Raw genomic sequence first — 14,649 nt, 5'->3', positions numbered from 1 at the left:
CTTAATGAAACCTAGGAGTGGTTGTAAAAAGCTGGGTAGGCTGTAGAATGCAACGGTTCCACAATGAAGTATGATTGCAAGATGAAACAGACACTCCTTTGACTGTTCTATCTCTAGGAGTTTATAGTGTATTGTTAATGTTTCATTGCTATCTGGAGTTGTAGGTAGTCACAGTGGTCCTTTAAAAAACTCCAAAAGTAAAGCAATAGTAGTGGTCCTTGAATTAGGACAACCTGTGTTTGAAGATCCCTTGAGTAAAGCATTTTTGAGGCAGTGCCGGATCCAGGTGTGCAGGCGCCCGGGGCAAACCTTGCCCAGGTGCTCTGCACACACACAGCGCGCGCTCGCTTCCGGCGCTGCGTGATGATGTCACTTTTGTGACGTCATCACGCAGGGCAGGAGCCATGTGCGGCAAGCCGGCCGCTCCAGCGCCCAGTGAGCCATGGAACTGGCGGCGGCGCGGGTGTGCACTGGGGCGGCTGGCTGGCTTGCCGCGTGCACAGGACCTCCCAACCCTGTGCTCAGCCACCCGCACGGCAAGCTAGCTGCCCCAGCACACGCTCTCGCTGCCGACAGCTCTGCGGCTCACCAGGTGCTGGGGTGGCCGGCTTGCCGCATGGCCAGCTGAGCGCAGGGCTAGGAGGCCCTCCGCGCAGTTAGTGTGCCCCACTGCCCTGTGCCGCCCGCGCGGCAAGCTGGCTGCCCCAGTCCATGGTGAGCCGCAGAGCTGGCGGCGGCGAAGGCGTGTGCTGGGGCAGCTGGCTTGCCACACTGGTGGCTGAGTGCAGGGCTGCGAGGTCCTGTGCGCGCGGCAAGCCAGCCAGCCGCCCCATCGGTGGGGCTGGTGAGGGTCTCCCAACCCTGCGTTCAGCCTCCTGGGCAGCTGGCAGCCGCGCCTGGCGCCCCCTCTTTGGCAGTGCCGGGGGCAGGCTACCCCCCCTGCCCCCCCTCAATCCAGCCCTGTTTTGAGGTTCTTGAAAGACTACAGTGATAAGCAGAAAACCTTTCCCAGATTTTTCCCTCTGAGAGACATTTGTTTTAGGAAAAACTAATTTGGTCTACTTTTAATGGAAAAGCACTTCTCTTCTGGTGGCAAAAAGAACTCTTCAATGGAAAATTGAATTCATCAAAGGATAAATGAAATTCTTTTCCTGTAGTGGTGCATTATTTTGTTTTTATCTGTCAATTATCTAGGTACACCGGGACTTCCGCCTTTGGCTCACCAGTTTGCCTAGTAACAAGTTTCCTGTGTCAATCCTCCAAAATGGATCCAAGATGACTATTGAGCCCCCACGCGGAGTAAAGGCCAATCTGCTAAAGTCTTACCTTAGTCTGAGCAATGACTTCTTGAACTCCTGCTCTAAGGTAAGAGCGTCAGCCAACTCTTTAGCAGATTTCTCGAACTTGCACCTGCTTTGACTTTGACTCCAGCTGTGTTTCTTCACCAGGATCACCACAATTATCATTGAAAATCTGCTGGTTTTAACTTATGCAAGAAGTAGGGAGGGTGCCTTAGTCTTTTTAGAAGTAATTGTTAGTAGAAATATTCCTTTTTCCTGATGAACAGCTTTCAGTCATGGGATGAAGGCAGGCAAGATTCACTTACCATTTCAGTCCTGAAAGCATGAAATTTAAACCTAAACTCATTATTTTAACACTTTAGCTTGTGATATTTAGAACCAACGTGAACATATTTGGGATCAGGTACACCTGAGTAGACATGCTGTATGTATTAATACATTCTGTACCTTACAGATTTCTGAGTTCAAGTCATTGCTCTTCTCCCTTTGCCTTTTCCATGGGAATGCCCTGGAAAGGAGGAAGTTTGGGCCATTGGGCTTCAATATTCCTTATGAGTTCACTGATGGAGATTTGCGCATTTGCATAAGCCAGCTGAAGATGTTCCTGGATGAATATAAAGATATCCCCTACAAAGTAAGATGAATAGTTGGAATGAGAACTGTGGAGATATGTGTAAAGAGATAGAGCCTCTAAGGAATGGCCTAATATTGGGGGTGTGGTGAGAATATGCTTGCAATCTTAGTTGGTACATTCTTAAATGGCTTGGAATTGAGTCTCTTTGGATGAAAACGTTTGCCTTAATTTCTTCTGTATTCTGTAGAGAAGCAGTGGAAGCTTGTAACCCAGGTAATGCAACAAAATATAACCAGGCCATACTTGATATGCTTGGATAGGACATTATGACATTTTACACAACCATTTTAAAAGTCTCCTTTATGTTGTGGGAAACTACCTATTTGCCCAGTTCATGGATCTTATCTGTTTTATTTTGCTATCCATATTCTCCTGCTAATAAAAGTCCCCTAAACCAGAGAATTTCTCTACTTCAGTTATTGAAAAATTATTTTGTATAGTAGGTTTCATGAAAGCTTGACTGAATTCCTGCTGGGCTTTCTACCGAGACATACAACCTTTACATTATGCTGCCTTAACCAATTATCATTTACTGTAAAGACAAATAAGAAGACAAATAAGTGGGTTCTAGATTAAATCAAGCCTAAATTTTCCCTAGAAGCTAAAATGACAAAACTGAGGCTATTGTACTTTGGTTGTTGGGGGTTTTCCGGGCTGTATTGCCGTGGTCTTGGCATTGTAGTTCCTGACGTTTCGCCAGCAGCTGTGGCTGGCATCTTCAGAGGTGTAGCACCAAAAGACAGAGATCTCTCAGTGTCACAGTGTGGAAAAGATGTAGGTCATTTGTATCTACTCAGGAGGGGTGGGGTTGAGCTGAGTCATTCTGTAAGAGTTTCCCAGGGTGTGGAATGCTAATGGCGGGAGGCTTCACTGAGTCATTCTGTAAGAGTTTCCCAGGGTGTGGAATGCTAATGGTGGGAGGCTTCACTGTATCCTGAGGAGGTTCTCTGCAGGAGTATACCGTATACCCTGCAGCTGTGGACAAGTTTACATCGGGACCACAAAGCGTAGCATCCAGACAAGAATAAAAGAACATGAAAGACACTGCAGACTTGGACAGCCTGAAAAATCAGCAGTGGCTGAACATAGCCTAACTCAAACAGGGCACAGTATCTTATTCCAGGACACCAAAATACTGGACAACACTTCCAACTACTTTGTCAGACTGCACAGGGAAGCCATTGAAATTCACAAGCATAAGCAAAACTTCAACAGGAAAGAAGAAACCTTAAGAATGAACAGAGCATGGGCTCCAGTTCTGAAAAACACCAGGCCAACAAAACACTCCACACCCGACAATAGCCCTGCAGAGAAGATTAGCACATCAAGCACCAATCCATATGCAAAAGAACCTCCTCAGGATACAGTGAAGCCTCCCACCATTAGCATTCCACACCCTGGGAAACTCTTACAGAATGACTCAGTGAAGCCTCCCGCCATTAGCATTCCACACCCTGGGAAACTCTTACAGAATGACTCAGCTCAACCCCACCCCTCCTGAGTAGATACAAATGACCTACATCTTTTCCACACTGTGACACTGAGAGATCTCTGTCTTTTGGTGCTACACCTCTGAAGATGCCAGCCACAGCTGCTGGCGAAACGTCAGGAACTACAATGCCAAGACCACGGCAATACAGCCCGGAAAACCCCCAACAACCATCGTTCTCCGGCCGTGAAAGCCTTCGACAATACATATTGTACTTTGGTTACATCATAAGACGAGATTCTCTGGAAAAGTCAACAAAGCTAGGAAATGTGGAAGGCAGTAGAAGAGAGGAAGACCTAAAATGAGATGGCTTGACAATAAAAGAAGCCACGTCCTCCAGTTTGCAAGAGCTGAGCAAGTCTGTTGATGATAGGATGTTTTGGAGGTCTTTCATTCATAGGGTCGCCATAGGTCGGAGACGACTTGATGGCACATAACACACACACATACATACCAACTGCACTTTTCTCCTTCTGTGATTCAGGATCATCTGGCCACAAGAACTATAGGTGTCTTCAGTTTAAACTAGTTAAATGTTTGAACCAGATTAATTAGGACTGGTCTAAATAAAGGGCCTTCATCTAGCCATAAACTTTTGGGAGAATTTTTTGAGCTCTAATTCTCAACATAACCGTTTTAGTGGATACTTAAATCCTGAGATAGGGGCCATGTACAGAGAAGACAGATCTTTTGACAAACCTTTCCAGTTTGCAGGAAAAAATGGAAATCTAAATGCACACATATTCTGGGGGTTAAAACACTGTTACAGTATATGCCACTGAATGGATCTGCTGAGAGATCAAGATCCTCACTGGTTGTCCTAGGTCTCTGTCTGGCAGCGCACTGCATTCCCAATCCCACCCAACTCCTGGGGGAGGGGTCCTTTTTTTCTGAGTATTTTCATTGCCCTTAGGGGGTTGATCAGACCATTTTCCATTAAGGGGGCCAGCGCTGCATTTGCATTGCCATTAACTTGCTCCACCTAGCCCCATCTCCTGCTTTCCCTCCAACTAGCCTTTCCAGGGATTGCTTACTGCACCTGTGCACTACTAGGGATCTAGAGATCAACTGCCTCTATTCCCATGGTGCCCTTTCAGTAACATGTTCATATGGGGCTTTTTGTGATTAGGTAGAACAAACTTCCAGCATTTAAAATAATAAGAACTGTATTTAAATAAAATGTTCACATACATAATCACAGCAATGGATCGAGCAAGGTTACAAAATAAAGGTACCTACTCGCAATTCTCTGTTCCTTGGCTAAACATGCCCTATTGTTATTCTAGGGTAGGCTCTTTACTGTTATAAAATTGTAGCATTCTTCCAGTCACCCATTACCTGAGCCTTTGTCTGGGCTTCCAGCCCTTTGTTAGCTCCATGTGGTAATGGCTGCCATCAAGATGGAGCCCAGATGTGAGAGTAGAATAAAAAGTAGATTGATTGGTAGGCAGAAAGGAGAGAAAGAAGCAAAAAAGGAGAGGCAATAGGGTTTTCAGGGAAGGGAAAGAAGAAATGGTGGAGGAGGGGGAAATGAGATGCCCCGACAAGTCCTTGTAGATTTCCTGCTTGTAATTGTTTAAATCCTGTATACAAACAAGGCTGTCCTGGATTCCAAAATGGAAATTACAACAGCAGGAAGTCTTCGGAGGACAAAACTAATCACAAACTCTCCAATCCAACAGTCATATATTTAAATTGCAAGTGATACTGATATTTATGATGAAATGATATTTAGAGTACTATTTTTGCTTTGAGCACTTGCACTTTAAATATATGTGACGGTTGAATTGGAGAGTTTGTGATTACAGTTTTGTCCTCAGAAGAGTTCCTGTTGTTGTAATTGTTTAAATGCAGTGGTTGTTTTCTTGAGTTCAATGAGATCTGCCCTTGATTCTCTGTCAAAGGATCTAACATTTGAAATGCATCTTGGAGTAGCTGAGTTGGACCAATGTGGGTTTATGTTTGTCACCTTTCTGTCATATCTGGACCAAAAAAAGGGAAGAGTTGTGGAAAGTAGAGATCAACATAGAGATAAGGGCTTGGACCCCAAAACCCTTGTTCTTCTGCATGCATGAGGATGGTGGATTTTACTCACACACACACACCACCATATTGTGCATAATTTTTTGGGATGGGGAGTGCAGAGGGCTGCAAACAAAAATTGGGAACTAGAAAATCTTCTGTGGATGTACAGAAATATTTGGATCCAAATCAAAATCTTTGCTGTCATTTCTACTTTCTGGTCTATTGCAGGTTCTGAAATACACAGCTGGTGAGATTAACTATGGAGGTCGAGTTACAGACGATTGGGATAGACGCTGCATTATGAATATTTTAGAAGATTTCTACAATCCAAATGTTCTAATTCCAGAGTTTTGTTATTCAGAATCTGGTATCTATAAACAGATTAATACCACTTATGACCTTAATGTAAGTTGAACAAAATAGAAGACAAATATACTGCCCCATAGGAAAAACCTTGGCTCCTAGGACTTTACTCCATACTACATTTTTCTTGTGACCTCCCTAAGTTATGTCAATCAGACATGCACTGCCCCTGTGCTCCTGGGAACTGAGTTGTGAGCAAAGAACTTACTGTCCATGTCTGATTGACAGAACGTAACATTTAGTAAGCCCCCTGTATGTCCTTTTCTCTGCCTCATTCAGCAAACTGGTCAAAAAGTGAATTGTGTTTCTGGAAGTCTGTCTGAATTATTAATTTCTCTCTCAAGTGAAGCTCTTCTTGAAAAAAAGTTATGACAGATTGTGACAATAAACTACTATAAAATACTAATTTTGGTTTAAAATTAGCATGTCAAACTACGTAGGAGATCAGGGTTCAAATCCCCACTCTTTCATGGAAGTTCACTGGGTGATCCTGGGCAAATCACTCTCAGCCTAACTCACCTTACAAAGTTGTTGCTGTAAGGAAAAAAGGAAGGAAGGGAGAACAATGTTGTAAGCAGGGCTTTTTTTCAGTAGGAACGCGGTGGAACAGAGTTCCAGAACCTCTTGAAAATGATCACATGGCCGGTGGCCCTGCCCCCTGATCTCCAGACAGAGGGGAGTTTTGATTGCCCTCCGCACCGCCAATCTAAACTCCCCTCTGTCTGGAGGTGAGGGGGCGGGGCCACTGGCCATGTGACCATTTTTTCCGAGGGCAACCCACTGAGTTCCACCACCTCTTTTCCCAGAAAAAAGCCCTGGTTGTAAGACACTTTTCATCCCCATTTCGGAGAAAATTCTGAAAGAGGTATTTTCCTATAGACCTGGGGGGAGGGGAGGGAATGAAAAGCCTAGGTTTGCAGGAAAAAAACAAAAGAATTTTTTTTTAATGTTTGGGAGGAAAGACTGACCTTGTAACCTCAAGTCATGAGATCTCTGCCACAATTTTGAAAAAGATGGGTGGGAGAGGAGGCACAGGAGCCACTGCATGTGCTGGGCAGGCAGAGGCAGCTGTGCTGTAAGCAGCCAGGCAAGGGACTGGGACAGTGGGAGCCAATATTGCCATGCTGGGGAGAAAGGATGAGAGCTCCCCACCACAAGTCCCCCGCTTGTGAATATATAACTCAGGTAATACTACTGAGATAGGTTAGGTCAAGAAGCCAATTAGAAAGAGTACTGTGCTGTCACTGGATTTTCTCCCTTTTCTTTCTCGTTTCTCTACAGTTGGGGTCTTTATAAAAGATACTCCTCCTCATTGTGCTGCATGTTGATTTTTCTGCAGGGATACATTCAATACATCAAGAGCCTCCCCCTCAATGACATGCCTGAGATATTTGGTTTGCATGACAATGCTAACATCACCTTTGCTCAGAATGAGACCTTTGCGTTGCTTGGGGCCATTATTCAACTTCAGCCCAAAACATCAACTGCAGGAGGGCGAAGCAGGGAAGAGGTTTGTAAACCCATTGCTTGAATGGCTTTTCCACATCAGTTCTCTCTTTATCTAGATATTCCATTTTAGACAGGGTTGTGTGTATATTAGGTTCGAAATTCCCAAGCTGAAAAGGCTGTACGTTCAATGGTTGTTGTGGATTTTCCGGGCTGTATGGCCATGGTCTTGGCATTGTAGTTCCTGACGTTTCGCCAGCAGCTGTGACGGGCATCTTCAGAGGTGTAGCACCGAAAGACAGAGATCTCTCAGTGTCAAACATTCAGGAACAATGTACGTTCAGCCTGAAATTCCCAAGCTGAAAATACATACAAAAATTGCAGTTTTGCTACCATGATTTTCAAGAACACCAAACAAATCTGGAATTCTTAGAAATTATGTAAAACACCCCGTAAAATCCATCAACATCTTGTTTTTCTTGGATTCCCGAAGTTTCCAGGCAGTGGCATTTCTCCCTTTCAATCAGATCCTTGCAAGGGATCGGGAAGTGAGTACTCCCAGGCAATCAATCACCTTTGGACACAAGCCTCAGAGAAGGAATTTCTGTGAAAGAGTCTGTGCCAAGCTGTGAGTGCTGAGACTACTGCATGTACAGCTCCAAATTTATGCAAATCGTTTTCTTCTGGTAGTTCTTTAAGATCAGGGAAAAGGCTAGGATCAGGAAGAAGAACCCCCTCCTCCATCTATGCCACCTGTCAGCAAAATCAACTTCTATGATAGGCTTTTAAACAAAGTTCTTGGAGCTGATATGTGACCCTGATCAAAGCAGTAAATCTGGAGACAACTCATAAAGATATGTGGCTTAGCCCTCAGACTCTCATGCTCCAGCCCTTCACTGCCTTGTCCTCCTCCTTCTCCAGGGATTCCTTAAATAGGAGCAGTACTAATTACTACCCTTACAGTGAATGCCCAGTATGAAGACATGTATCTCATAGCAATCCTATGATTGATTCATCACAGGCAATCACAAAACATGTGCTCTATTTTTGTTTAAATTATTATTGTAAGATTGCTTTCTAAAAATGGATGCCGACAGAATTTTTTAAATGTGGTGGTGGCCAGTGCTGTTTTTCTCCTATAGGAAGCAGTGTAGAGAATATTCTTTGTCCATTCTGTTTGAAATCTAGAGGTCTTTAGATTACACTGAGAGCTGTGTTCTATGCAAATTTTGTGCCATTATCTTTAAAAACCTGTTCCAAATCCTTGAATTAGTTCCCCATTGGAAATAATGGTCCCAAAATACCAGACCCCTCCCCCTAAAACGTGGATTTGATTCCTGAACTGGTACTGTCCTCCCTGAAAATCAGCAATCACCATAAAGTTTCTCCCCTTGTGTCATGGATCTGAAATAATAACCAAATCTCTCTTGGCACACACCCCTAGTATATGCCACAGTTCCTCAAGAATGTAGACATGGGGGAGAGGGGAGCACATAATATGATATAGGATACAGAATTCAGTTGTCATTTAAAGCAAACATGTTTCTAGCCCTTATGGCTATAAAAATATGCTCAAAAACACATAGTCAATGCCTGCTAAAAAATTTCAGATACCAGCGGGAAAACGTTTCCAATGCTTTCTGCGCAGCTCTTTGTCATGACTAAATTGCAGATAATTGTGCAAATTTGACCATAGCGTAATTTATACATAGGACAGAATCCATCCTTTTTTGGAGCAGAATTTATGGTGTTATTTTTTTAATGTGGAGTATTTATATCCCTGGCTCTAGATTTTTCCCACTGTATGAGGCTTCTTATAACAAGTTCAAATACCAAATGTCTTGAAGTGTTATTGCTGGAGAGTGAGGGGAAGGCAAAATAGCCTTCAAGTAAGCCCCAAAGCACAATTGTAATTAAATTCTAAAAGTAAGTAGGGAGCTTATACTAGAAAGTAATTAACTTCCACTTGGACAAAGGTCTCTCTTCTGTCATCCAATTAAATAATAAGCCATCTCTGAACCTCTCTACCTCCAAACAGCTTTTTTTTTCTCCTTTCCATCCATTTTGTAGCTTGTGGAGGAATCCTCAAAAGACATATTGGAGAAGGTACCTCAACCCATCAACTTACAGGAAGTGATGCTGAAATACCCTGTGCTGTATGAGGAGTCCATGAATACAGTTTTAATACAGGAGGTGATCAGGTATAGTGGTTACTTTAACTTGGATGATAATTCCAGATGGGTAGCCATGTTAATCCACAGCAGCAAAATAAAACATGGATTAACATGACTTCATCATATCTGATGAAGTGAGCTCTGACATACATCATTTTTGCTGGAATAAATTTTGCTAAAGACTATCAGGTGCCACTGGACTCGTTTTATTTTACTTTGCCCCAGCTCTTAATACCGGTTATATCTCTGCCTGTCACATTCTCCAAACTAGTACATTAATACCAATAAAGCATCAACTGCCAGGGAAAGGAACTGGGCACAATGAACCGTTAAGCCAGTATTTTTGTTGACTAAGAAGGGCACTGCTGATCCACATCTCTTTTGCCATTCAAGAAGGCCCTGAGCCTCTTGCAGTGCATGGATACTCTTAGGAGCTTCTGATTTTGTTAGTCACCTAGTTTCTATCAAATATACAGTTTGTATGAGATATTAGAAACAAGTCCTTCATAAAGGAGTATGCTATTTATAAGAATCCAGGGGCTTGGGTCCCATGGAAAATCTCCACTGGCAGAAGGGATTCCCATTAACAGAGTGCAAATTCCTCACTCCCCCCACTTCTACTGCAGCCCCAAATTTCCATACACATATATGTTGCCCCCTTGGGGAGGGTCAAACCCCCCCTCCCAACAGCCTGAAGAGGAAATAATCAAGTCACCCTCCTTTATGGTAACACAAGTTTTCTGGAAGATCAAACCCTTTCTTAACTGAAGAAATTTGTCCTACAGCAATGGACCCCCCCCTCCCACAGACACACACACAACACTTACAGCTTTGGCTGCAATTCAAGAAGATGCAAAGATGCAAAAAGGACAACATTCTTTGTTAAGGCCTGGTATTAACATTAGGTTAGGTGACCCTGATCTCATCAGATCTCAGAAGCTAAGCAGGGTCAGCCTTGGTTAGTGATTGGATGGGAGACCTCCAACAAAGACCACGGTTGCAGAGAGAGGCACTGGCAAACCACTTCTGTTAGTCTCTTTCCATTAAAACCCCACCAAAGGTCACTATTAGTCAGCTTTGACTTGAGGGCACTCTCCACCACCACTCTCATGTACTAAAACAACACATGACGAAGATTTTAATCTTTCAATCCAGTCTGAAGGTTAACAGCATACAAAGTGAACGCTGACTCATGAAAGCTCATACCCTGGTAATCTAGTTGGTCTTTAAGGTGCCACTGGACCTGAATCTTGCTCTCACAACCGTATAGTGATAGATATACTTCAGAATGTATGAGACAGTGTGGATAGTTCGGCTTGCCTATAACTCCTGTTTTTGGAGTGCTCCACTAACCGTGCAATCGTCTGCAGTTACTCCAGTCTAAACGCATCGATTAACTCTGCAGAGGGTTGAATTGGTTTGGACAGTACTAAAAAAAAATGAAGTGATCCAATGGAATTACTTAAAACTTTTCTGAAAACCATAATGCATATCTGCAGTATGGAGTTTTGTTTCAAAGGTATCTAATATTTAGTTATCAACATACATACTTAGTTACAGGTGAATAGCAGTCCAAAGATTCAGACGTAGTGTGACTTCCATATTAAGACCACATACATTACTTGAGCTGTTATCAAGCAGCCTTCAGCAAAAGTGAGTAAAATATCTCTAGGTTTTAACAGCTGTTCCGGTGTACGAAGACTTAAAAGGAATTTATGGGAAGCTGTCAAAATTAATGTCAGTCTACTTTGGCATTCTTTTTGCATAGGTACAATCGTTTGCTAGAAGTAATTGCCGAGTCCTTGAAAGATCTTCTGAAGGCGCTGAAAGGACTAGTGGTGATGTCATCACAGCTGGAGTTGATGGCCAATAGCTTGTACAACAACATTGTCCCAGAGATGTGGAATAGCAAGGTACTACTGTTTCAGGAGCAATTCATTTCAAAGTTGAGGTGTTTATCAAGCTATATTGCAAGGATAATATAGGCTTGGTCTGTTTTTACATACAGAGATACTTAAGCTGGCTATTGTGGCTGATCAGTCCTTTCTGGAATAGCATCAAGTCATACTGAAACTCCTCAGTGGTACAATGGCAGTACAGTCAACCTAGAATGACTGGCTCTTGGCTGTGTTTTAGAAATCTGTGGTTGTGAATTCTGAGCTATGCACTCACTTAGCAGCTAAAGTTAGTTTCAGTTTGCATTAGAATCATCCTTTGTATTACTTTTACCTTTTTTAAGGCCAGTCTCTCAAGAGTGCCGTCGTGTTTGTCCTCTCTCATAGGCATACCCCTCCCTAAAGCCCTTGGCTTCTTGGGTAAGTGACCTGTTGCTACGCATCGATTTCCTGAAGAAGTGGATTGATAAAGGGATTCCTCCCGTGTTTTGGATCAGTGGCTTTTTCTTCCCCCAGGCCTTTTTAACAGGGACCTTACAGAATTTTGCCAGGAAGTCTGTCATATCCATAGATACCATCTCTTTTGATTTTAAGGTTAGTGAGACAGCTTATATTGACAGCTAAAGCAACTAATGTTCTCTATAAGCTCTAACCGTTGTAAAGAAGAATGTATATACCATGTCTTGAGGTTACCGGATGCCGGTCCTGTGTTAACCTGAACTGTTGCTACCCACCACCACTAGCATGCATTTCACACAGGTGTAACTTAATGAATACAGTACAATCCTGTAGTTTTTAATATTGCTCCAAACCATGGTTTGTTTTTCATGAAAGCCAACTCTTTCCCCCTCTCAATTTAGGTAATGAATGAGTCTGTGCATGAAATAACCGCACGCCCTGCTGAGGGATGTTACATCTATGGCTTATTTCTGGAGGGGGCTCGGTGGGACCCTTTGTACTTTCAGCTCACAGAGTCACGTCCTAAGGAGCTATACACAGAAATGGCAGTCATTTGGTTGGTTCCTGTACCCAACCGCAAGCCTCCAAGCAAGGGCATCTATCTGTGTCCCATCTATAAGACACTCACTCGTGCAGGTAAACATTTATTTAATTGAAACCTTCACTATACCTCCCAAAACTTGACCAGGGCACTCATAGAACTTTTCCCCATTGTTCCATAGGTGGGTTTGGTTATTAGAATTTTTTCTTTGCATCTTTGACCTAATTTTAGCATGAAGCACAAGATAAAAAGCAAACCTTGTTCCAGAACCACTAGGGGCTACCTCTTTCTTGCAAGGGAGATGATACAAGTATTTTGTATGCTGTGGTTCAGCGTCATCCCATATTCTGCACTCCTAAAAGCCACAAGTCTGTGACATTTCTCTTCATTTTGCTTAACTACTTTACTGTATATGACGAAGGAAAGTGAGCATTACAGGATACTGTAGCTGGACCCCTATTCAGCAGAAGCCTTTTCTGGCCTTGATGTCACTGGATTGAAAACTATTACGCTCCCACTCTATTTTCTTTGCATAGAATACTCACTTTGACTGAGCCACATTTAACAGTAGTGTACTTAGGACTAAGAATGGCATCTCAGACATTGTACGTTTGATAAAAACCCAGCTACCTCCTGTTTGCAGCCCCTTTATTTTGTTACTTGAGCAGCTGTGATATGACATGATTAAGCCTCATACTGGGCCATGTCCACTTTCTGGTTATTCTTTAGATGCTTCCAAAACCAGCCTCTTCCTGCTTGCCATTATTTAGCTCCAATCTGCTGCAACTACTGTTACTTTCTACACCCCAGGAGCCACTGCCTGACTTTCTTACGAGAGGTTTTGTTTTCACTGTAACTAACATTTGCAAAAAAAAAAAAAAAGCAGTATAAAAATGCTTGTTTTGAGATGCAAGAGAAAGACTGGTAGATTTATTTTTCCTGTAATGTGGCACCCTCTACTGTGGTTTTGTTTCCATCATAGGGACGCTGTCAACAACCGGTCATTCTACCAATTATGTGATTGCTGTTGAAATTCCTACTTCCAAACCTCAGAGGCACTGGATCAAACGAGGTGTTGCCTTGATCTGTGCCTTGGACTTCTAGGTACTAAAACAGACATGAACTTGTTCCTGCAGCTATGAACCTCTGCAAACCTCCGATGAATTTTTACCCAAAAAGAAGCTCAGTTGATTAGAATAACACTATTTTGTTTTATGAAACAGACTTTTTACTACACTAACAATTTTAATTGCACAGATGACTGTGAAGTGCTGTTAATGAGTGTTCTTGACTGATCCTATGGACTGTGCTACAAGGTGACATCCAGTTTCTCAGCTCTATATAATAGAGGTGTGCATTATGAAATTCCTAAACTGGAAAGAAAACACAAAATTAAATGTTTTGAGGTTACTGTGTGATACTCAGAAATGGTAATGCTAGTCTGGGTGCTTGGGAATCACAACCGCCTTCCCTCTGACTCTTCTGATTTCCTGGACAATAGTATATCTCCTTTCCAATCATATCCTTATAAGGAAGGAGTACAGAGTACTCCCAGCCAATCCCAATGGGTTCTTGGTTGGACTTGCAAAATAAGCTCCACTGTAATTTTAGTGACCTTAGGTTGAAAAAAAATACTCCAGCCACCCCACTCCCAGTCCTTCACAGGGAATAATGGTGGACTGACTGGGTGAATCAAATTTATTTAAGGTAACATGAATATTAAAATTAGTATTACCTCACTATGCTTCTATTGTCTGAACCATGTCAGCTGTTAAGATGCTATGCTGGTGAGCCTTCAAGGGTACCAGGTCTACTGCGGGAGTGTAAAGTGAATATCAAGGCTTAAAACAATAAATAACTGTGTAAGCATTTCTCTAGAGAAACCAAAAGCATTTACTATATGTTAACCAGGGCTTTTTTTCAGCTGGAACGCGGTGGAACAGAGTTCCAACACCTCTTGTAAATGATCACATGGCCAGTGGCTCCGCCTCCTGATCTCCAGACAGAGGGGAGTTTAGATCGCCCTACACACTGCTGGAGCGGCACGGAAGGCAATCTAAACTCCCCTCTGTCTGGAGATCAGGGGGCAGGGCCATCGGCCATGTGACCACCCTTGTTCCAGCTGACCCAAAGTGACATTATTGCGTGGTCCCAGAAGCATCCACACACTTTGCGTGTGCGCATGTGGTACCAGGGGCACCACCTCCTGCCAGGAGTTGCCCCCTGTGCTGGCAACCCACTGAGGTCCACCACCTCTTTTCCCAGAAAAAAAGCCCTGATGTTAACCATGTTATAAATCTCAAGGTGGTGTTCGATACCCTT

General features: G+C 43.1%; 1 protein-coding gene across 1 annotated transcript in view; it reads left to right on the top strand.

The window, feature by feature from the left end:
• Window positions 1–14,272, top strand: part of DNAH1 (dynein axonemal heavy chain 1) — a 295,393-nt gene extending 281,121 nt beyond the window's left edge. The window contains exons 72-80 of the mRNA XM_054976957.1: window positions 1,195–1,365; window positions 1,756–1,935; window positions 5,678–5,854; window positions 7,152–7,322; window positions 9,329–9,459; window positions 11,201–11,345; window positions 11,715–11,921; window positions 12,188–12,422; window positions 13,310–14,272. Coding sequence (XP_054832932.1) covers window positions 1,195–1,365; window positions 1,756–1,935; window positions 5,678–5,854; window positions 7,152–7,322; window positions 9,329–9,459; window positions 11,201–11,345; window positions 11,715–11,921; window positions 12,188–12,422; window positions 13,310–13,431 — 1,539 coding nt within the window. The 3' untranslated portion in view covers window positions 13,432–14,272. The remainder of the gene's footprint in view (window positions 1–1,194; window positions 1,366–1,755; window positions 1,936–5,677; window positions 5,855–7,151; window positions 7,323–9,328; window positions 9,460–11,200; window positions 11,346–11,714; window positions 11,922–12,187; window positions 12,423–13,309) is intronic.
• The last annotated feature ends 377 nt before the right edge of the window (window positions 14,273–14,649 follow it).

Source organism: Eublepharis macularius, chromosome 4 (assembly GCF_028583425.1).
Source record: "Eublepharis macularius isolate TG4126 chromosome 4, MPM_Emac_v1.0, whole genome shotgun sequence".
Classification (NCBI taxonomy): domain Eukaryota; kingdom Metazoa; phylum Chordata; class Lepidosauria; order Squamata; family Eublepharidae; genus Eublepharis; species Eublepharis macularius.
This window is presented reverse-complemented; position numbering and strand designations above follow the sequence as displayed.